General features: G+C 35.5%; 3 protein-coding genes across 4 annotated transcripts; all 3 read right to left on the reverse strand.

Annotated features, from left to right (window-relative positions):
- On the reverse strand, nt 1-11,446 carry LOC110809826 (GTP-binding family protein). The gene is made up of 8 exons (XM_088213700.1): nt 10,722-11,446; nt 10,264-10,353; nt 4,331-4,476; nt 2,099-2,257; nt 1,891-1,961; nt 900-1,003; nt 650-789; nt 1-423 (listed from the first exon to the last, which is right to left on the reverse strand). The coding sequence occupies exons 1-8, from the start codon at nt 11,202-11,204 to the stop codon at nt 339-341; spliced, it is 1,278 nt and encodes a 425-aa protein (XP_088069826.1). The 5' UTR covers nt 11,205-11,446; the 3' UTR covers nt 1-338.
- Nucleotides 11,447-12,662: 1,216 nt separating this feature from the next.
- On the reverse strand, nt 12,663-18,900 carry SUF4 (zinc finger (C2H2 type) family protein). Of its 2 annotated transcripts, XM_022045893.2 has the most exons (7): nt 18,514-18,900; nt 17,262-17,362; nt 16,446-16,566; nt 14,801-15,204; nt 13,896-14,047; nt 13,753-13,806; nt 12,663-13,040 (listed from the first exon to the last, which is right to left on the reverse strand). In XM_022045893.2, the coding sequence occupies exons 1-7, from the start codon at nt 18,705-18,707 to the stop codon at nt 12,969-12,971; spliced, it is 1,098 nt and encodes a 365-aa protein (XP_021901585.1). In that variant the 5' UTR covers nt 18,708-18,900; the 3' UTR covers nt 12,663-12,968. The 2 variants fall into 2 exon arrangements, with proteins under 2 accessions (XP_021901585.1, XP_021901584.1); XM_022045892.2 differs by having other exon boundaries at nt 12,663-13,806.
- A 3,663-nt stretch (nt 18,901-22,563) lies between these two features.
- Nucleotides 22,564-23,877, reverse strand: LOC110817344 (zinc transporter 8-like). Its single transcript, XM_022045839.2, has 2 exons — nt 23,206-23,877; nt 22,564-23,133 (listed from the first exon to the last, which is right to left on the reverse strand). Exons 1-2 carry the CDS (start codon nt 23,812-23,814, stop codon nt 22,678-22,680), a joined length of 1,065 nt encoding a protein of 354 aa, XP_021901531.1. The 5' UTR covers nt 23,815-23,877; the 3' UTR covers nt 22,564-22,677.
- Nucleotides 23,878-24,275: the final 398 nt, after the last annotated feature.

Here is a 24,275-nt window from a genome sequence, read left to right on the forward strand (position 1 = left end):
TTTATGAATTAGTACACTGCTTGAATAAATTAAATGTATAATAAACAACATTTATATATTACAGCTTTTCGTGTATCTTAAAACTCCGAAGTTCATATGAGAATCTTTTCAACGTAAAAGGGATCTTCTTACTAGATTCCCTAAGCTTTGCTTGCTCAGCAGACCAAATACAGTGATTCACTACCACATGTGTGATCTACTAGGCATTAAGTGTTTAATTTAACAAGCAAGAAAAAGTATGAACCTGAAAGACTTTCATATATACAAATACCCAGATGCTTAGGAGCACAAGAAGGTGACAATGCTTGACATTCAGACTTCAAACTGTCCACATTGCATCATTTTTGCCTAACCTGGAGGATGAGATGCACGTCTCTCTTGAAGATGGATCTTAGCTCCTGATTAGCTTCAACTCCTATTCTCCTGCATTAATAATATCAGCAACAAGAAGCAGCTCAACTTGGTGAATGGGTATTCTGAGATGTATTTTTCAGAAATAAAAAGCAAGAGAGCCATATTCTCATATCATTCCGATGCAAATTTTCCCTGACAATAATGCTTACATCAACACAAAACCCTATATTATTCCTAATACAATCACCAAATATAAGAGCTGGAAGAAAAAAAGGCAATGGAAGAAGTAGATTACCCTATTTTAGACCCATTTTTGCCCACAAGAATTTTCCGCTGACTTAGTTTAGGAGTAATTAAATGTTGCTCAATCCTCAGAGAACCATCTCGTAATTCTTTCCAGTCCATCAAACGATGCTCAATACCATACGGGATTTCCTGCAGTCAAAAAATTATTTGTTGTTATCCAAAACCTCCCTAAATGATCATCTGAAAGAACTTCTCTTCTGCCCCTATCGTGAAGTCAAAAAGAAAAAAGAGAATGATACCTGATGGACATGGTCTAGTAATCTTTCTCGAACAACTTCTAAAGCAATATTTTTCATTACTTCTTCGCTAATGTTTACAGGATCTTCATCCCAAGGTCTTTTAACTGCCTATGTATGAGAATGCATTTAAACACCAGGGTTAGATATATATAAAAGAACAGTCAAGTGTTATCATAGAATTACAATTTCAAAGCAATTCATTGTCTCATGGAGCATGTGCCAAATTCAGGCATTGAAAAGAGCTGGTCAATATACGTCTCTTCATTTCAAGGAAAAATATTCTTTATTTCAGGAAAAAGGAACCAAAAAAAGGCATGTAATCTATACAGGGATGAAACCCAAAACTGATGTTCTAGAAATTTGTTTAAAATGAAAATTCAGTGGGAAAAAGATGGATACTAAAACAAAACAATGGAGAAAAATGTGGACATAAAATGTAACTGACATTTCTCACTAAAAAATGTCTTACATAAGCTAAAGCATATTAAGTTAATTTTGAGCTGCCTCCCAAAAGAAAGTAAATTTTTGAGCCAGGGTTTACCCTAGCAACAGACGGAAAATGGGGTTCAATAGACAAAAACCTTTTGAAAATCTACAACTGATAATAATAATTTTAGCAAGAAAACTTGCATTTGGATGTGATGGTTCACCAAATGAAAGTTAAACCCTCTCCCTCCCTCTAAACAGGGGCTTGACAACTCTGCCAAGCAGGAAACCCCAAAATTCTGCAGAATAAACAACTTATTATTACTTAGTGAGCATTATGTGCGTGCAGATGTGGATTAATTAACAAAATTATTTGATGAAGGTCGCATCTTTAATAAGAAAACTTTGTACAAGGAACATAACTCCATACTTCTTCTACTTGTCACTGCAGCAATCTACTTGAGTTTGAATGGAAAGATACCCTAAAGCAAAACATCTAGTGATCACTCCAAAATGGAACAGTGTCAAGTCCAATTCCAAGTATAAGCCATTTTCAACTAGATACATGCCTGCTCCATCAAATATTGAGTCAGATCCTTCACTCCAGAGCCTTTCATTCCCGAGATCATGAAAACCCTACAAAAGAATGAGACCAGGCCTTCAGAAGCGATTGTAGATTTTTCTTTTAAATCTAAGAAAAAGGCACCAAGGGCATTCAGAATCTATCATGGATAATATATTCCATCTGAAAAGAAGTAATATCAGTCCTCTACCTTTCATATCCAGAAAGATCTTTGAACTGCTCAGCAACCTTTAACAAGTCTTTCTTTTTTGGAATTAAATCAATCTTGTTCATACATAATAGCCGCTTCTGTTTTGGGTGTGCTTGTGCACCCATTCGTTCAATCAGCCTTACCACCCTCGAATCAGGCCTGAATAAATTAAAAATATATATGAAGCAGGGAAATGACAGGGATTATTAAGCACCTAAGGAAATTAAGAAACAAGATTGTATCTCATATAAATTCACAGAGAAAAATGGCCTACAGGTGATATAATAGATTCCATTGTACTCAAAATCTTTTGAGCCAAGTATTAATATGAATGAAGGAATAGGGTATCCAAGTGCGCAAAAAGGCACCTGATTAACATGCCAAATAAAATGTACTTGCAGGATTTTCAGCAAATGCCCCTGAAGCAATACATGCCTGCTTTTTTACTCATGAACATAGAGGATATAACTTTGAGTACATCATAACCAAGTCCTTGGGTAAAGAAGAGTTTCCAAGCTATATAGTTCTTTTTTTGGCTCTTGTTGAAAAATTATCTTTCATTGAACAATCCTATCACCACTACTAACTTAATATAGAGGCACAGAAGATGCCTTACTGTAGATATTCTCAATAACATGCAGTTGGACCACATCTAAGTCAGTAAGTCATGAAGCACATAGAACACTTCTACATCATAATGTGTTCAGAAGAAGCAAACAAGTTACTACCTTTGTTATCAATATCATTTCTTTTCGAAAAAGTTACATTAAAAAAAAACCGTAAGTTTTAGGCAAACTAAAACCTGAGCCCCAAGAATCTTGAAGAGAAGCTGGAAACTCTAAGCAATAGTCAAGCCATTATAAGACAAAAGCTCATGAAAATAAAAATGAGAAATGAGAGGCATGAAAATTGTATCATAAGAGAAACAAGAGAATCTCTGAACTGGAGGCAGATTGAACTCACTCCAGAGATAGAAATCCATGCATTGAACTCATTCCTTGAAAAGGATAAATACTTTGTGCTCAAATTGATTTCCTGGAAACTAACTAATTGAAAAAAACTCAGATACCCGTTGGGTGATCTCCTTGAAAAAGACTTGTTTTAGAAGCTTTCTACCATGAGAAAGCACCAGGTGCCACAACTTACCTATTTCTACAGCGCAAGATGATCTCACAATCATTAATGATCAAACATGTGAGAACAAATTAATAAATGAGGTAATTGAAGAGATCACTATTGACCACCCAACTAATAATAGTAAGTTAATAGGTAAGACAACCAAAGAGATTGTGAAAGATGATGCAAGTTCTATTATACAATGAATCATCTCTCTCAATTTAGTTGCATATGGTGATATTGTCAAGGTTAAAAACTGTAAATTCTCGTTGATTTTAAAGCCTCTTAAGAGGCCTCACCTAAAAACACTATTTCAAAAATTTATTTGGCTCCTGACAGCAATGAGAAAAGTTTGACTATTATTCTTTTTATGAATCTCATATTCCTAGTTGGTTTATTAGGTCTTCAGAACCCTTTAGATTTTAGAAGTATTCATGTCTTCTAACGAAAATCTCAAGTTTCGAAAACTTCAATTATTAAGAAGACAAGTCCCAAATTTGATATTTTTTCGATTTCAACATTTTAAAGCTGAGGCTTTTCCGATTCGGGTAGAATGATGCTGAAAAGGAAGGTCCTAAATTAGACATATTTCTAAAATAAGATACACTTATGTAATTATAACGTTTATGCATTGATAAGATACTTAGATTATTCAGAAATTAGTATCTATATAGAATAAGTTTATTACTTTGGATTTTATTTACCTCTTTGCTACTGTAGGTTATTCTACTTAGCTTATTTTCTTATTTCATGGAATTCTTAAATAGACATAAAAATCACATTTTGATTGTATTTTGGTACCTAAAAATAAGGTACCTTACCTTCGTTATTCAATAAATCATTATGATTATCATTCAAATATTAAAACATTGCTTTCATTATTGAGATATGAGATCCATAAATTTAGTTTTTACCAAATTTTTTCCAAGTTTTGTCTTCAACTCTCTTTCTCCTATATCAAACTCTCTCTTCATAGCAAATATTTTCCTTATGAGGGTTCCAGGACTTTCAACCCAAATCATAAAAGAAAGAAACTTGGTCAGAAAATTTTACCTGGGAGTTGATCAATGCACACTACAATGAACTTTGATATTGTAAACACAAAAAGTTACTTACTTTGTTAGATGTCTATGCACATCAAAAATGACCATGAGCACATCATATAGCTCAACTGAACTCCGGACATTTTCCACACGAGCCTTCATATCTTTGTAAGGGTATCCATTGTTCTTAAGTGTAATCCCAGGGGTGTCAAAGAAACACTGCACATACATGATTGCAATTAGTATAAGAATATCTTAAGATGGCAAAATTATCTGGATTGCTCAAGTGAAAACAAAATTCCTTCACAGACTCAAGTTACATAATTTTAGACTTCAATTTGTTTCCCTTGTGCGATAAGAACAAAAGGTCCATAATAATTTACTTGAAGAGACCATGGCAGTTTCCATTTACTAGAAAAAGGCAACTTCTGCTCAGGGGAAACTATAAACTATGTAGTCCATAATGGCTTTGTTATAGACCATGTTTCCAGTTACTGAATACTGATGAAAAATAGGGTAAGGAAAAAAGGTTTTTAGAGACTCTTTTTGTAAAATACATCCCATAAACACGCACGCCCCAATACATACAACTATATATATTGTCGATTCAGAAGCATAAAGAAAGTGTTTAGGTTAAATTAGGATTTAGGGTTATTTTGGTAGCTTGTTGCTGGATATGCAGAATTTGTTGTTTAGGTATCATCTAATTTCTATCACTTAGGATTTTTACTTATCTCAAAAAAATCACTTAGGATTTTTACAATCTTATTTTGGTTAGTATTGGTTGTCTTTTCTAGTTTGATTTTCTAAGTTATTTATTTCAGTATAATATTCTTATACAAAATGAATCAGCAAGCATTTAAATATTTATGTCATCTGTTGAAAAATGAGATTATCTAGACAGAACAAAAATATTCCAGAAGAAATATTCTCTGTATTTTCCAGGAAAACCAGAATTAAATATCCAGCAATTCGAATTTTCAATCCTGAAATCTATTTTAGAAGTCCATAACCACTTACCCAAAAGCCTCTATTGAAGCTCGAAAAGGACCTAATATTGCGGGCATCCCTTTGCACAGGCTGTTTAACCACACCCTAATCCACCAACTTAGCACCTTCTTTAAATCTCAAAACCCCCAATTCCCCAACTCCTCCCTGCCACGGGAAAAAGAAAAAACTTTGAAAAAAAGCAAACAATGAATGGCTTCTTCCAATCAACTAATGATACCAGCCAAGTTCCAAAATAGAGACGCATATTATAGAGACAAATGAGGCAGAATACTCTTAGTAACAATAAAGCTATCCTCGTCAGATAAGAAGCCTGTTTTCCAACCTACAAGTCTTCTCTCAATTTTAGCCACCACCAGTCCACAAAATAAATGGATCCTTAAACTTTGAACCTAGCAGCAAGCCTTAGTACTTTAAAGGTAAAGACGAGCCTTTACATCCCATTAATGCTACAAGCCTGTCCACGCCACCCCCAAGAGCCACGAGCTCCCATATTAATATTCAGACTAGAAAAAAACTTGAGAACAAAGCAAACTTCATCTGGTATTAAGAATGGATACCCTATAAGGCATATGTAAAAAAGAGAGAACAAACTTCATCTGGTATTAAGAATGGATTCCCTATTAGGCATATATAAAAAAGGAGCGTCCCATAACCACTGAGAAAAACGAGCTCATATTTGCCAATATTAATATTCAGACCATAAATAACACTGAAACCATGGCAAACTTCATCTAGTTTTAAGAATGGGTTCCTGATTAAGCTTGTATAAAAAGAGTTTGCTGTCAGCCCTGAGAGGAAGGAGGTCAAATTTTCTCATATTAATATTCAAATTTATTAAAGAAAGTGTAAATTAAATTAAAGGGTATAAGGTTAAGAATGTTCGGGTGTATTTTATTGAATATCATAGCTATATATAAAACTTGAATCCTAAGTTAAACAAATCCTACACTATTTTACAAACTTTATTTGGCCTTCATTGTCAAAATAGAAAAGAAAGGCCCCTAAACAGGTTAGGCTAGCCTTCATAACTGGTCACTTTTGTCACAACTGCCGGCCACCAGTAGAAGCCAAATTGGGCTTCACCACCAGCACCAGAATCCTCCAGCCGGCCTCCAGTCGCATGGGTTCCTACCCGGCTGCTTCTCCACCATCTATCTACTCACTGTTCATCCCACTCTGCTGCTACTGCTGCCGTTGCCCCAGCCTGACCTTCATCACCGACAGTAACTAGAGTAAGCATAGTTGCAGTCTCCTATGTCATCAGCTGTGCCACCCACTTCTGCCAGTCCTGGAGTTGCACAGTACAACCGCACGAGTAGTTCTGTGTCCCCCCATAGTGTAGTGCTATCCAGTCTCACTGTCTACCAATAGTTGCATAGTCTATCATCCGTCCGCTACTCGAATGAGGTCACGCCACTAGATGCAAGACGCGAGATACCAGACGTGGTTGTGAACTGGCTTACCAATGGCATCAGATCCCGTGGCCACCGCAGATACCATTATCAATAAATGCCATGGCCACCGCTACAGCACGAAATGGTCGAGCGATTCAAGCCATAGAGACCGTTTGATTTAATTGCTTTAAAACCTATAAAAAGCTCCATTGATGTGCTTGTAATCATCAACGAAGAAATAAAATTACCTTATCTGTTTCTCCTCTCTTTCTCTCTTCTTCCTCTTTTTATTTCTCAAGTTTAGCCACCATGTCTAAGGGTGCTGACAAGGTGTTATGAGAGCCAAAGCCGGACAAACCCTACGCCGGTGTCACCTTGTGTTCTAGATCCAAGGGAAAGGCAGTACCTGTGGTAGAACAAACGGAGCCGAGGGTGAAGGAGCTGGACAAATGGTTGGCCATCCTCGTGGCCTAAGTTCGCGAGAATTAGAAAAGACCTCAACTACAATTTGAGTTTCTGGTGGAGATGTTGCGTGGCGGCACACTACAACAGGTGATGGTAAGCTCGGCGTCACTGACCGCAGCCGTCACGAGCAAGCAGCAGGGAGTTCTACCAACTTCCCACGCGCACGAAGAAGAAGAAGTTAAAAAAATCGGGTTGACTAATTCTGAAGGTAAAACAAGTGACGCGAACGGAATCGACCCCAACCGACCCAATTTGTTTCTTGAATCAAACCAAACCCCCAATTTCACCATAAACCTGACCAGTTCACCCCTCTTTAGTCAACTGCCCAACATGCCCAAGGTGGAAATTCCACTTTTTGATGGAACTAATCCCTGCGCTTGGATTCGGAGATATAATAAATATTTTTTAGTCACCGGAAGAACAAAAGATAGAGGTTGCTTCATTTCTTCTAGGTGACATAGCAGACATTTGGTACGACGGATGGTTGACATAAGTGGAAAAGCTTGAATGGAATTTTTTCATAATGGAACTTTGTCAAAGATTTGAGAGTGCTTCACAAAAAATTTTGTTGAAGAATTTAATAAGATAACGCATACCAGAACCGTCATTGAATATAAAAAACGTCTGGAATAATTTCGCGCATTAATGAATGCTGACAACCCCACTCTTTTCGAGAGATTTTTTATTTTCAGTTTTATCAGCAGACTCAAACCAAAACTGCAACCAATGATAAGGCTGCTTAATCCACTATCCCTCAACTAAGCATTTGAACAAGCCTTACTTCAAGAACAATTTATGATAGCAATGTCTCAAACTTCATATTTTTCTAACAAAGTTGTCCAATTTTTGGAAGGATCCGAAATAAAAAATTATGAACAACCGTCCCAAGTTGCGGGAAGAGAGATGAAATCTATAAGAGCAACAACAGTTTGCTACAAGTGTGGAGACCGATATTTCCCAAGACACCATTGCTCAAGTAACACAGTAATAGCCTTGGAAGAGATTGTTACAAAATGAACTCTCCAACAAAAAGTTTCCACAACTCAACTTTGAAGACGAGATTATGCTCAAGGGAAGGGTATTATCACGAAACCCTTAATTGTATATTATAGAAAAAGGGGTAAATGAGGGGCAAATTTGTAAAAAATCGAAGTCAGCTAGGATTAGGGTTGACAAACCCTAACCAACTCCATCAGATCCCGTGGCTGCCGCGGATGTCATTACCAATAAATCCCACCGCTACTGCTGCAACATGAAACGACCACACGATTCTGACCATAGAAGCCGTTTGATTTTACTGCTTTAAAGCCTATAAAATGCTCCATGTGCTTGTAATCATCAACGAAGAAATAAAATTACCCCTCAAATTTCTCTTCTCTGTTTCTCCCCTCTTTCTCTCTTCTTCTTCCTCTTCTTTTTCTCAAGTTCAGTCACCATGTCTAAGGGTGCTGACATAGACCAGTACCACAGCGTTACCATAAATTGCAGTAAGAAATACAACATGTTTCAAGAAGTTTTCAGAAAAAAAAAACTGTGCATATCAATTTCTAGCAGGACTAAATCCTGAATATGATAAAGTACGAGTTAAAATCTTGGGAAAATACAAAATGTCATCACTTAATGAGGTAATTTTCATTGTAATTGCAGAAGAGAGTAGAAAAGGGATCATGCTAGAATCTCGCTCCGCATAGTTCAGCCATGGGCTCATGAGGTTCCAAACCTCACTAACAAAGGACGTGGATCAATCTGGGAACTCAACTCCAGGAGCGGATAATGGGGACAATCTTTGACATATCTTTCTTATTTTGATGTATTTGCTACCTATAAATAAGGTACTTATCTTTGTTTTTAGGTAAACTATTTATAATTATTATTCGAATATTGAGATATTGCTTTAATTATTAAGATACATGATCTCCTACTTCGCTTCTTAATAAAATTTTCTAAGTTTTGATTTCAAACTTTTTTGTTCTACATCACTTAAACTCTGTTTTATCAAGAATATTGTGCCTCTAGTGGACTGTCAATGCCATGAAAAAATCAAGTATTCCTTTCACCCTCCTTAATCACCTCAATTTGTCTCCGCCATACTTCCACTAGAAAACTTAACTTAGCCAAGTTTGATCTCTTTCTGAATTTGCTTGCAAGATTGCAATACCAAAAAGACCAGTTTGAAGTTACTGTGCCATAAGTCTCAAAATGTATTGATTGTGTTCCATTACAATATGAAGCTCAAGGAAGTGAAGATGTGGTAGCTTTTCCTAACCACAAAAAATTAGAGACATTATGAGGCGCCCCAACAATCAAAGTTCACAACCACCTTTCTAAAGAAGATGCAAATGAACGCAGAAGGTTTTAAGGAGTTTGTTCTTGTAACCAAGTTATCATTTATCTAAGGAAAGAACAGTTTCATAAAGGGAATTATCAACACGTTAAGTTCAAAAAGGTTGATCCTTGCAAAGCTGAAAGAAGATCAATTCTACTGCCTTTTACAGTTGATTTACTAGTAACCTGTTCCTTTCTTTCCACTTAACCACCTTGAAGTCTCTCTATTATTGAGGTTCAGTAAATACACTTAACTCTTTGCAAATTTGAAAACATGAACTAACCTCATATTTAGAAAAGAAAATAGAAGCATATACTGAATATCCTCAAACAACAAAGGTTTGGCTGTAATAAGCCCTTACAGTTTTAGACAGAAGTTGCTTTTGTCACTTGAACATGCATTGCTTTTGTCATGTGAACATGCACAACATGGGGAAAAATCAAAGGTGTATCCTTAAAAAGGCCGAACTAAAAACCAGAAGATCACTGTTATTCAGTTGAAGTAAAAAACAACTATCAGGTCTGATGAAATTAAACTATCACACTGTTAACTACGACATAATATCAAACATTTTTTACCTTAAAGATGCTCAAATTAATATTTAATAGAACACCAAATGTCATAACAAACGCTTGAGAAAAACACAGAATTGTAAAGGACATACACGATTCATCTGCCATTACCTCTGTGGTAATTGCATAAACTTCGGGTTTTTTCCAGACCATACATTTCATGCATAACATCAGGACCATTATATAAATTGCACATAAAACAGTGTCAATATATGAAGAAAATCATTAGTGAACATACGATTTGAGTGTCGCCTTTTGTCATTACTCCTAATACTTCGTGAGTGGTTGTATTGGTCTTCCGTGAAACAGCAGCAACCTTTGTCTCAACCTATAATAACAAGGAAACTTACTGAGACATCTGAACAAAAATCATGAGACATCTGAACAAAAATCATGAGACATCATATTTTCTTCATAGGGAGAGGGGAAGCAAAATGAATTTTGGGAATTAGGATTATCAAAAGCCACAGTTACAATTCAAGTTTCTTTCTTTTTAGGGAAAAGAGTTCTAAATAAACTATGTGAACTTTGTGTATTTATTATGTATTCCAGGGACAAAACAGCATCAATATCGCTAAATTCAAAATTAACATCTTCAATACTATAAATAATCGTAACAACAAAAATAATTAAGCCAAAAACAAAAAAGAAGGTAAATACAAAACTAAAGGAGGAAAATTTGGAAAAGAAACAAACCAGGAAATTAGTCAGAGACGACTTCCCGGCATTTGGCGCCCCAATAATCCCTACATTAAGCGACTTCTGGTATTCTTCCTTCACCTCGCCTTCCCCCACTTCATCATCTGCTTTCTCCAGCGCCGCCTGGAGCAAGGCCTTAGCAAGAGCTCTTCTTCTCTCCTCGTCCTCATTCTCCGCAACTCTCAATTTCCGTTTCTGGGTCTCCTCCCCAAAGATCATTCTATCAGCTCTTGCTCTGTATTTCTCATCCCAAGTGGGTTGCTGAGAGTTTTTATCAGAGTCATGTAAATCAATGTCAGGAACTGAGTACTGGGAGCTGTCGAAGACAGAGTTATTGGTACCAAAATCATGGGCAGTGGTAGGATCATCTTCCTGGGGTTGGGCGGAGTAGAATCGATGGAAAAGAGTTGGGTTTAGACGGGCTTTGCGGGATGTTGTTGACAGGACTGTCAGGGCTCTTAAAGTTCTCAAAGCTTTCATATCAGATTTTATAATTTGTAGAAAACATGCAATATAAAGATCGAGAGAGAGAGAGAGAGGAGGGTTGTGTTGGTATGAAGCTTGTGAAAGAAAGCGGCAACAGTTTTCTAGCAGGGACGAGATTGCAGGCTGTTTTTGGGGTTTTGCTTGGGTTGAGGTTTTAGGATTAAGGGGGAGGGGGGGGTTCAGGGGTTGCTTGGGTTGGGGTTTTGAAGTTGGACTTTTTTTTCTCGGATTTCATTTCGTTCCGATTAGTGAGACTCCAGCGGAAAGAGTATTCTTGTCATATTTTATTAGTTTAATTTTATAAATTAAAATATATATTCATTATTAAAAAAAGTATAACAAGAGATGGATAGACATTTAAAAAAAAAAAAAAAAATTCTAACTTTAAAGAAATTAAAAAATTACATATCGGTTAATTTATTTGGTGAAATAGAATTGTAATTTGATAACTATTCAGTAATAATACAAACAGATTGTATCATTAAATTATATTGTTTGGTTTTCCAAATAAGAATAACTCATAATAATATTAGTTATTAATATTAGAATAGATATATAAATAGTTATGAATGTATAAATTTTTTTTATTTTATTTTATTTGATTGAAAATGTACTTAAATTTAATTTTATTATTGAACAGTAAATTTAAATTTGAAAAGATAAGGCTCCTCTTCAGTTTTTAATACATAAGTAAGTGAGATTTTGCATTTTTTATTAACAAAAAATATAAATTATCATATACATTCCACTGTCCCAATCGTAATTATAAGAATGATGTAAATTGGAAAAATAATTGACTCACTCGAAATAAATAAATATGTACTTACACAGTGCTCTTGATTCATAACCTCCTAAGCATTAATGGTTATTAAAGCATATGTGATAATCATAATCTTACTAGGAGTATGATTCAACAAACCAAACCACTAAATTAGTGTTGAATATAATCATACCTAATAAGCTAACCAATCAACCTTCATGGCAGTCTTAATCTCCCTAATCTAATAATAATAATAATAATAATAATGTGTATAAGCCAAACTTTCAAAAATGTTTTTTTGAGTACCTTCTTTACTTGCAGTCTCAAGAGTACCCCCTTTTTTTCTTTTTTTTCTTTTTTTTTTTCAACTCGACCACATCCTTTCTTAATGTAAATATAAAATAAAAAATACCTCTTGTTGGATAAATACTGAAATGCTTAAATTTATAAAAAATTTCTTCCCCCTTTTTACCTTATGGCTCATTTTTTCTCCTTTTTTCTCCACCTTTCAAACAAAAGGACGAAACTATAACACCACCTCCTTTTTCTTCCTTCCCTTTCCTAGCTCCCAAACATGGCTTTCAGGATTAGACAGCAGAATGTGGTAGAGCAGATTCTGGCAACAAACAGTGACACTAATGAGAACAAGTTACTGGGGTAACATTGTTTCTAAGCTAAGATTTAACTCCAGGTACAACGCAAAAACTGTTCTCTAACATGTTATTAAAACAATGAAATCCACAAAAACCTAATAATATCCAAAGGTCTTTTGCTCCTGACAACCCTCCATTTTTTCTTGGGTCGGGGGAAGGGAGGAATAGAAAGATTAATCCTCCAATCTCCAATCTTTCAAAAAAATAATGACTCCCCTACCTCACTTCTTCAAAGAATAACAACAAAAACTCCTAAACATCTGGACTCTCTATTGTAAGGTTCCTGCTGAGGAATGAGCATCTCTGCAAACCCCTAGCATCTCTGCAAACCCCTCCAGTGTTAAACTAAAATGCCATTCGACCAGCAAGCCTGCTTTCTGATATCCTTCTATCAATAGCTGCATCAATTGAGCTCATCTGAAACAGGACCATACATACATTATGATCAGAAAGGAATTATTGAAGCTTCACTGTCGGCATGTAATAAACTTTGATCCTATGCAGGAGATAGCAAACTTATGCAGAAGAAGCTGACCTGGGCCAAGTCTGATTTCACTGTGCGATCATAAAAATAATTTGCAAATGCAACGGGTGGACAAAAATCTTTCTATGATCTTGTTCCAACCCAAAAATCCCACACTTTTTGAATCAAGCATAGGGAGAATAAGAAATCATTCCAAATTTTAAGAGCAAATACATACAGTTGCGTCTTTACTGAGTGTCATGATAGACGGGAGAATCCCTCAGGTCGATTCCAGCAAGCTTGTCAAAATTGTAAATGACTACTAATTACCAGCAAAAATAAAGTAAATACCTACTTGAATCTTTTCACGCGCACACAGTTGAAGGCATTGCGTGCAAACCGGAGATATGGCAGTTTTAATTAAACAGCATGCCCATCAACATCAGTTTGAAATCAAAAGAAACTTTATTGAAACGCTCAAATATTCCACTCTATTTGTTTTCATTTTGAAAAAAGGATGAAACAAATGGGAATTCATATAGAAATACCTCTCTAATAATGCACTGAACTTAAACAATTGTATCTGAGAACACAAAGCATAACACCTACCCATCTGGTTAGATGCTCAAAGCAACTCCATACTTTAAAGAGGTAGTTATAACTTACCTGGCTAGTTTCATCATGCACCTGATACTTGGATAACGACATTCTTCTTTCTTCCTGAAAACAAAGTACAACATATTAGAACCAGAAGTAACAGGTTTGCCAAATTGCTAGGGGGCCCTCTTGCACATCATTAAATAACTAACCATGGACATTGCCTCATCATCCCATACTAAATAGACCTCATTGACAGCAGGTTGAGTAGCAGGAGCTTTGTTTGCAATCACAGGGGGTGGTCCAATTGAAGGACCACCTGTATTTGGACCCGAAGCATAAGAATGTGAGTTGACTAATGTACCTGCAGTAAGTGAAAGCATAGAGAATATTAGTGAAAATAACTATAAATATCAAATAATTGGAATGAAAGGAGAAAAAAGGTGCAAATTATAGAAAAATAAAAAAAAGCACTTTTTTATTGAACAAAAGAAGGCACTTACTAATACCACAAAAACCATTAAACATATTGCAGTAAGTGCAAGGAAAACTATTAGTTCATGAAAGCACTTATTTTTATTCTCAAAAAGAGTGCAAGGAATAATGAAGAAAAGATGATATCCACAGCTGTGATCAGTTGATGACATCCTTTTTTTCCCAGAGTAGGGGATAATGCAACTGGAGGGAGGTGCATCAGAGACACCACTCACAAAAGGAAGCCAAGAGAGCTGTTTGTTTTTGCGATTGACTAAGCCATAAATGAGAGTACTTTGAAAGATTACTCAAGAAAGTACTTCAAAAGATAACTCAAGAAAGATATCACTAATTTTTCCTTTCCCTTCTCTCCCTCTCCCTTTACTGAAAATAGCTATGGAAAAGTTCCATTTAATCCATTTCTAATATTTAGGACTCTACAAATACAGAAAATCAGTTCTCCACTGTATTCCTGTCGCTAACCACCCTCCTACCTGATTTCAAGGGGACACCATATCCAAAAATATACACACATATATCTATATATGAATTCTAAAACATCTCCAAAAGTTTAAGAGTAAACAAACACATGACAAAAAAGAATATTTGCATAAAGCAGTTACTTGAATCAAACCTTAAATACCTGGGGTATGGTAGCCACTTGTGACAGTAAAGTTAACCGAATGCAGATCAACTGAGACTTTGACTTCTGCAAGTGAGTTTGGTGGAACAGTTGTCGGCAAAGGAGCTGAAAATGGTGAACTTTGAGTAGGTATACTGTTGCTAACAACAGGGAACAATGGTTGTGCCACAGGAGCAGGAGGTGTAGATGAGGGCAGTCCAGGAGGAGTAACTTGTGAAGGTTGGACTGCAGGTGAAGAAGTTGATGGAGGTGGAGCTCTAACATTTTGAACAGGAAACAATGGTTGTTGAGCATATCCTATTGGAGCAGGTGGAGGAACAGAAATTGTTGGAGGCTGTGGGTACCATGGTGGACGAGGAGGAACTGGCCAACCTGCAGGGGGCACAGGTACTGTAGAACCATAACTGCAACAAAGCATCTAAGAAAAAGTTTTAGTGCCTGCCCATACGTTTCCCATAAAACAACCAGAAGAGATATCCAACAAAGCAAGCATGCAAAAACATGTACGCGAATGTAGTGTCTAGAGAAACAAATGTGCCCACCTTCTGAGGTTCTGTTTGGCAAGTAATGGTAAAGAACAGAACAAAAAATTTAAACTGCAAAGAATTAAATGAAACAAAAAGGTGATTGGAGTGCATGCATCAGACAAAACAAATACGTTATGTTTAGGACATATATATTGTATAATTACCTAGATACTCTAATAATGTTTGAGGCTAATTTATGTGTTTCTAAGAGTTCTAAATTCAAATTTGCATAGTTTTAAACAATAAAATTAACTTAAACGCAATTGTTTAATTAACTATCTAATAAAAATATAAATTAATAAATGTAATTTGTTCGAATTTATAATGATAAACTAATAATTAATGCTTGAAATAAATTTAAGTTTATTGATCGATAAAACTGTTTATGAATTAGTTGTTAATTTCTAAGAAACTAAATTAAAATATAATCTTAAAAACACTTACTTAAAATAGTAAGAAAGAATCAAATGCATTATGGTAATGATGGAGGTAATCTTGGAAAAACTTTGCATTTTGATGTGGTACAAAATAGTCCCACCATTTTTTAGCAGCAAATTTGTTCCTTGAAAGTGTTTTTTGTGATGTTTTGTCCCTTCCTTTTGCCACTAAACAAAGGGCTTACACTACTTTCTAGAGTCCAGCCTTACAACTTTTAGGAAGCCAAATGCTACATAAGTCTTGAGTTGGCACACATATCCCAACAGGAATTCTTTTTTGTTTCAGGTGGGGAGGGAAATAGTGGGAACGACAATAACAACATGTGCTACAGCATAAAAGCCCATTCCATACTCTAATGAAAAATATGAAGACATATTAAATTGGAGATAAAAGGAGGTAACTAGATTTGCTAACTTGACTCCCCAATATCTGTTTAACATTCAACTCCAGGGACAACTTGGATCAGAAGCCCCTGAACTTTACACATTAAGATAATTCCCTGAAAAGCAAAATGAAGGTGATAATGATGCAATAGGAATTCACTTCATATCTTCTGTCAGAATCTTCAGGTAAAAAAAATTTAAGAGTTGACAGTTGGACATGGATTTCCTTTTGGAAGACACCAATTCAGTGTGAACGCAAAAGTGAGTTTCAAATAACGATATGTGATGAAAACATACATTGGTTGCACTGCAGCAAAAGTTGATTGAGGATATGCAACACCAAGTCCTGGCACTGCACCACCGATGAGCTGAGCAGATGGAAAATCCACTTTGGGAACTTTTGCTGGTGCATCTTCATCTGCAAGAAACTTTAATGTTGTAAACCTTGGAAAGTTGAATATGCACAAATCCACAATAGAGGTACTGTTTTTCATTAAACATCATCCAGACAACGTGCAATAACTCCATTATGACTAGTTTAATTTAAACCTATATGAAACCAGAACTGAAAAGCAACTAGTAACAGTTTTCACTACCTAGCAAAAATTCTTTCATGAATATAACCTGACAACCATTGACACAGACCAAAAAAAAGAAAACACACACAATAATAAACATAAAATTTTATCATGATTTCATATGACATGAAGTTCAGCTTGATAGACAATTGGCAAGGAGGCTGATATTTAACTCTCTTCTTTTTTGCAAACACTTTGTCCTCCATCATTTATTAAGACAGAAAAATTTATCATTCTAACTTAAAGATCATGCTACCTAATCCATTATTCAACCAAAAAAAAGGGAGAGAAAAGATCAATTTTACTATTTACAATGAATTGGAAAAGGAAGATTCTAGGTTAATTTAATAATGTGACAGTGTTTTTTCAACAAAATAATGTGTCATCTTTCACATCCAACATAAAAATATAATTTGGGTCCACCCAAGAAGCAACTAATTTGCAAAGTGTTGTTCACACTGCCTCAGATATGTTTCCATTTTACATCAACTGACAAGAAGCATTGAGGAATAATTGAAAAATAGCGAGGTCCTACCTTCTTCTCCATAATGAGCAGCCAAGATATCGGGTGGGATTCCTTGCATTCCATATATTTCAATATCGGTTGACTCTCTACCAGGTTTTGCATTAGGAACCCTGTAATATCACATTTATAAAATCAGTAGGATCCAGTAATCATCAAAACAAAAACATAATGGTTCCGATCATAATCTAAATAATGATCTCTCCCGGAAAATTTCCAAAACTAAACAAAATAAACCTAGAAATGGAGGACCTCATTACTAACTTAAACAGTAGCAACACAAGTGAAGGATACCAACAACATTATAGCATGCATTATTTTATAATTTTACAAAGCGACTCCGACACTCATTCTCAATAAATAGTTTGAACGAACATGACCTTAATCACAAACTTGTACATCATCCAACCCCCTTCCACCTTTCTCGTTCCAGAAGACACCACAAGACAGCACCACGTCCAAATAGAGATCATAGAGAAAATTTTAAAGTAGTAATCCTCTCTTTGGGTTAGAAATTATTAGTAAGATAATTATCACATTTCATGCAGGCCCAGACCAGTGCCTAACTAGATGGCAACTGATGCCAAACATATATGACTAGGCCCCCTAGAGTTAACAGTTGATTAGATTTTTTAAAAAAAGTTAACATTTCATTAGATGATCCACAGATATTAAACAGGGTTTATATTACTTGATTTTGCAACGAGATGCAGAAAAGATATTTGCAAACAATAACTAAACAAAGAATATCCACAATTCGTGTTATATGTAGAGTAAACCCACCCTTCATTTTTATTATAGTCTTAATATCCTCATTAAAATATAAGCTTTCATGTTTGAGCTACTCACATTCCCAAATTGAATTCCATGTTTAGCTCTTCTCATTCCCACATTGAATTCCTTCATCTAGAAATTCAGATTCAACTTCTCAAAAATGTAAATTATGTTCACATATCACGACTGTTATGAAGATGAACGATTGGAAGCAGTGAGGACTTGAGTGAGAAGTGAGTGAGTTATCACTAAAAAGAATTTGCAATGACACTAACCCCCAGAGCAATCGAGCGTGTTTAACTTAATTATTTCAATAAAACGAAAAATAAATAACACAAAATTATTCCCTACCAAAAAGACGAAGCTTGGAATCAAATTAGATTTAACAAGTCCAAACTGACCGAAAGAATCATTAAAAAAAAAAAGATAGAGACACAGGTGCGTATATATATATAGGTTAGGGTTTTTCGAAAGAGGGATAGAGAGATACTTGTTAACGGCCTCTTTATGGACCTGGAGGACGTGGATGGCCATGCCACCGGCCGTGGAGAGCTTCTTGTGGCAGACATGGCACTTGAAGTGCTTGGCCTTCTGGTGCTGCACCAGAATCTTCTCGTCGTCGAATTCCCTGTCGCAGTAATAGCACCAAACCTTGGAGGACACTCTCTTCTTCTTCTTCCCCATTTAGCTTCCCTGGGTATCAACCTCTCGACGGTCCTAAAATTAATAGCTTGTATAATTCTCTCTTATATTGGGATGGGTGATCTAAAATTTCATTACTAGGGTTTCTGTTTCTCTGAATCCTGAGGCTGGATCTCTGAATTTGCTTTTATTTATTTATTTTATTCCGTTGGTCACGATTGGCTTTGAATGACCGTAGGGTGATCAAAGTTGGGTACTTATAGTGGGGTTTCTCTGCCCAGTCGGATGCCACGTAATCCTCTTGTGGGAACCACTTAAAAAAAGAAAATTATATTATAAATTATCTACCAACATATTATTTTTTTTTCTTTTTTCCTCTTTCTTCTCGCTTTTTTTTTTAATAATAATAATTATTATAATGTGATTGTTAATTTTGATAAATTAAAAAGTATAAAAATTGAAGAAAAAAAATGGTGGTTTGAGTTGCCAAATAAATAGACTTAACACATGTAAATACATTGGCATATAATTAGTATTTAGCTTTTTATTCTGTTTTTTGTTTTATTTATTTATTAAATGCTTAACGTTTATGATTATATACAAATTTTTAAATATCTAATATGTATCATTCACTAACCATTACAGACACCACCCTGTTCAAGCTTTGCTCCTGGATAATTATTATTTAACCCCTAATTAAGTCTTTAATTATGTTTAAGTAGAAAGAGATATTAAAATTTGTTGTCTCTAAATTACCATCTTTATGTCAACTGCTGCCAACACTACTTTTATAATCAGAGTGAGAGTACAAACACCAAAATTTTTCTATAAATATTATTTGATAATTAATATAAATAAATAAAAATTTAATTGATTAATTGAATATATTTGGACTATTGTAATACCCAATTAAATTTAATATATTTAAAATTAATTTATAAATATAATTTTTTAATTTTAATTTAATATAAAATTGAAGAAAAATAAGTAAATGATGAAATTAAAAATAATTTTAGTAAAAAATGGTAAAAATTTGAGTTCTTGAGGTACTTTTAAAAGAAAAATTAGAAACTGGATGTCAAAATATAATTTAAAAAAATTATAACACGTAGGACGCCCAGTCAGCACTCCCAACGAAGCGGAGCACGTCATGTGGCAAGGGACGCTGACGTGATGTCACGCTGGCGAACCGCATGCTCGCGATCGGATGGTCAGATTTAAACGAGATCAACGGTCCAAATCTACTTCTTATTTAAATGCGATCGGACAGCTCAGATCAGATCGCGATTGGACGGTTTAGTTCAAACGCGATAAACCTTCCAGATCGCGATTGGACGGTTTAGTTCAAACGCGATGGACGGCCTAAATTAAAATGAACGAACATAAATAACCCGATTCACACTAAACCCTAACCCTAGCCGCCAAAACCCCCCCTCCTCTCCTCTCCCGCCCCGTCGGAGAAGAAGACCCAGCCGCCGGAAAGGAAGCTGCAGCCACTTGCCGTGTGCAGAAGCCACTTCCGACCGATAAAAGAGGTAAATAATTTTCATCTTTGCTCGAAATTCGATTTTAAATGCCCTCATGCCCAAATTAGAGCAAAAAGTCTGGCGGATTGGCCAAAAACTGCGGGTAAAGTCCGGCAGCTCCGTCGCGAAAAAATACAAAAAGCGCCTCTGATGAGACCCTTCCCGGTCCCTGTTCTGCGTAATTTTTTTACCATTATAATCACCATTCTCTTCTTTAGAGTTTGACAGAAGTAAAACACACAACCACGAAGGTGAACCGGCGAAGTTGCCACACTGAAGAACCCCACCACGGATAAGTTTTGATTTTTTAATTTTTTTCGGCCAATCGATATCCCTTAACGTGTTTTATCCCAGGGATTGATATAAAACTGGCCAAATTTGGCCAAAAACAACCGACCCTAGGCAAACCGCCGTAGCTGCAGTGCCATCGTTGGAGCACGGCGAAGCCACCATGCCGAAATTTCGGAATTGGCCAAAAAGGGGTTCTAACACCGATTTTAGGTTTTTTGAGATATTTTTAGGTACTTAAAACGCGTTTTAATCTCTGAAAAAAAATCAAAAAATTCGGGGACCGTCAGTAGGTACAGTCAACAAGTCTAGCATTTTGGGCATCAATTTGAGTAAGAATCCATCATATTATTCTCTGTTATAGAATTGAAGTATAATTAATAATAATAATACGGTATTTTATGTAATTTAAAAAATACTCATAATTAATTACAGGTTATTAATGGAGTCAAAAGCAAAAATTATTCATTGTTGATTCTGTTAATTTATTTTACAGTTTGAATGCATGATAATACTTTATTGATTGATCTTATAGTTTGAATGCATATATTGCTTATTTCATGTGATTATGGTTGAAATGAAAAACTGAAAATTAAACGAAGTTGGGAAACTGTTTGATTAAGTGAATAGATGAAACAGTAGCCTTACTGGATATCCTGAGAGATGGTGGACGAACCCAATACATAAGGAACCCTATCATGAACATTACCTCATACCGGATAGAGTATCGAAATTTGGTAATTTTGCACTCATACTGGACGATGTATGGGGACGGTCCATTTTACCCTCATACCGAACAGGGTATTAAAGTTTAATAATTTGGTGTTCATACCGGACGGCGTATGGGGACGGCCTGTTAATTGAAAATATTAAAGAAAATAGTTCACGCATTATGGGTTTATAAAAGAGAAAATTGTTGTTCCAACCGATTGCGTATGAGATTATAAAATGTGTTACGTTATTATCTCTATAGGTTGTTTTTTAAAATCTCACTACGGTAAGTAGGCGGTAAATGATTTTATTTATAATAAACGATTTTGCTTAATTAAGAGCTCCATTAGTTGTTTTTATAATTTCTACCAACCTGCATTTCTGTGTCGGTGAATAGCGTAATATTCTTACGGGTTAGTGTAGCTCATTCCTTCATTAACCATTTCAGATCAAAAGAACCAAGATTCAGAACCATAACGCACAAGAGAATTGCGAGTAGGAAGTTCAGTCGTTTACTTTTAATTCATTTCCTGAGTTATTAATTGTTTGTTTAGAATGGTTATTCTCGTAAGTCCTATTTGGTACTTTCAGTTATTGTGTAAAGAATGTAAACTCTAATTATTTATTTCGCTTCCACACTAAATTTATAATTTATTTTCTTTGAAATTTTCGAGATCGTTACAACTATATTCAATTTTAATTTAATAAAAATGATGTTTAGTAGATTTATGAGTCACAAATGTTAGACTAGTGTCCAAGTTATGTTAATTTAATATTTTCTTTAAAACAAACTCTTGCCACCTTGTTGTATCTATATAAATATATCATTACTTCTCCTTGAGCTTCTCTAGAAATCTGTTTAAGTTTTTTAAAAATGTTTTGACTTTCTTCTTTCTATTCAAGATAGCCTTTAACTTTTTTTTTTTTTTTTTTTAAGAAAGGTAACATTCTGTAATAATATGCTTTTTAATCTAAACATGAGAAACCAAGTTTGTGAATAAAATTAATTTCTCATCTTTACCGTCAACTTTTCACTATTATTTGGAGCTGTTACTGTTGCGTCCACTAGTTCATAACTTCTTTTTATTAAAAAGAAAATGGAAGGTTGAGATCAAAAGCAACTCCACCTTGGATGCTCACCATCCAATTCTTCTTCTTTCTTCAAAAGATGAAATTCTCTTTATTTTCTCAACTGCTTCTGACTCTCCCTTTCCTTGCATTTGTCCACCATATTCAACGACTGAAATTCTAATACTCAATAGATTTTTATATATTCAACAAGATATTACTATATACACCCAAGACTTATTTTAACCCCAACAACAATATAACTAAATCATACCGCATATATACACAACTCCAACAAACAGTGGTGCCTCATCATAAGTTTCTTTACTTTTTCCTGCGTATTAAGAGACAGAAAGAAAAAGAACATTGTACATTTACTTGCTTACAAGAAGAAAATAAAAGAAAAAGAAAGAGAAACATTAGGCCCATTTAGCCAATAAAGACATAGATCCAGCACCCAGAAGAAGTGAAAGATTACTTCCAAGTTGCAAGGTGAAGCTGGCTTGCATTTTGGGATTCATGAAATCTGCCGCAAGAAGATCAACCAAAGCCATGTAAATTAAAATCCCAGCAGATGCAGAATTGAGAATTCCTTCAACAATGAGGGCTGTTGGGCTGTTTTCGTTGTAGATTTCTGATATTCCGATTCCAATTGCAATACCAACAGGAGTGGTGAGTGAGAAGAAACCCACCATGATTATAATCGCCTTTGTTTGGAATTTGGCCTGAGAGATACAACCCCCTAGACCCATTCCTTCAAACAGCTGATGAAAGGTCAATGCGGCTACAAGAGGTCGTATTGTTTTTGCACTTTGAGAAGCACCCAAAGAAATCCCAATTATCACTGAATGAACCACTATGCCCAACTCCAGTACCTGCATGCAAATCCACCGTTATTCCAAATATCAACAAGCTTGCTAAATCTGACCCAAACAAAATTTAATTACCTGGGATACAATTTTGTGTCTGATAAGATCAAAGTCTTGTGATATAAAGGCAGCAGATCCATGAGCATGGCCATGAGTGGGATGCGTGTGAACATGAACATGACCTTCATGTTCGTCTCCATTCTCCTCATCACCATAATTGAGTACAGGCGAGGGTTTCTTGAAGTGCGAGCGACTAAACCAACCGGTAGCGGATGAATCAATCATGAGAGTAAGCATAGCGGAAAGCATGGCGATAAACCCTGCAAAGGGAAAATTGCCCCAAGGATTTTGAGCAAGACAAGGACTTGTCAAACTCTCGTAGGCATCAGGTAGAATGTGGACAAAACCGGTGGCAAGAATAACACCAGCCGCAAAAGCTTTTACGAAGAAGAAAATATTGTTTTCGGGCCGAAAAGTTTGGATTTTCTTCCCAAGAATTGGAAGGCAAACTCCTATAGCGCCTGCTAACAAGATTGTGGATATCGCAACAACTTTGTATTTCAAAGCCTTGGCGGTATCCCCTGTGAGGTTCTCGGATTCGCAGCCTGAGTCTGCAGAGACTAAAAGAGGAAGAAGAAGGAGGAGGAGGAGGAAGAAGAAGAAGAGGTTGTTGATAAACCCTGACATGGTTTGAGAAGAGAGAGGATGGTGGGTGAGATGGAATTGAATTATGTATGGAGAGGAGAGGAGAGGAAGAGAAGTGTGAATATATATAGGGTTATGGGAGAGAGTGACGACATTTAAGTGCGTGAAGGGGTTTGTGTGAGTGAGTGGAAATGACAAGTGTTTGGTGAGTCAACCAGAATGACGACATTATGGACTAATTGTTAGTTAATTAAGGAAGGAGTTCAGTTTGGCTTAGACTCCATATTACTTTTATTATTATTATTATTTTTTTCTTTTCTTTCCTTTAATCATTATTATTATTATTTAATGAAACTTTGGGGTGGGGGGCTACACATGTTACATGCACCACTATTTTAACTTTTTGTTTTATGTCGCTAGTATTATATAAATATATGAGTATATATAAATTACTCATCATAGGTTCATTGGGCATTTAACATTTTAAAATCCTTAATTCCATG

This window comes from Carica papaya, chromosome 2 (assembly GCF_054855325.1).
Source record: "Carica papaya isolate Zhongbai chromosome 2, ASM5485532v1, whole genome shotgun sequence".
In the NCBI taxonomy this organism is placed as follows: domain Eukaryota; kingdom Viridiplantae; phylum Streptophyta; class Magnoliopsida; order Brassicales; family Caricaceae; genus Carica; species Carica papaya.

Excerpts from the sequence above, each read along its gene's own strand:
- LOC110817344 (XM_022045839.2), bottom strand. The coding sequence starts at position 23,814 with ATGTCAGGGTTTATCAACAACCTCTTCTTCTTCTTCCTCCTCCTCCTC. Across the intron at positions 23,134-23,205 it reads GACACAAAATTGTATCCCAG|GTACTGGAGTTGGGCATAGT; the intron begins GTAATTAAATTT and ends ATTTGCATGCAG.
- LOC110809826 (XM_088213700.1), bottom strand. The coding sequence starts at position 11,204 with ATGAAAGCTTTGAGAACTTTAAGAGCCCTGACAGTCCTGTCAACAACA. Across the intron at positions 10,354-10,721 it reads CGTCTCTGACTAATTTCCTG|GTTGAGACAAAGGTTGCTGC; the intron begins GTTTGTTTCTTT and ends TTGTTATTATAG. Across the intron at positions 4,477-10,263 it reads CAAAAGGCGACACTCAAATC|TGTTTCTTTGACACCCCTGG; the intron begins GTATGTTCACTA and ends ATGTATGTGCAG.
- SUF4 (XM_022045892.2), bottom strand. The coding sequence starts at position 18,707 with ATGGGGAAGAAGAAGAAGAGAGTGTCCTCCAAGGTTTGGTGCTATTAC. Across the intron at positions 17,363-18,513 it reads CATAAAGAGGCCGTTAACAA|GGTTCCTAATGCAAAACCTG; the intron begins GTATCTCTCTAT and ends GTGATATTACAG. Across the intron at positions 15,205-16,445 it reads TTTGCTGCAGTGCAACCAAT|TTATGGTTCTACAGTACCTG; the intron begins GTATGTTTTCAT and ends GCTTTGTTGCAG.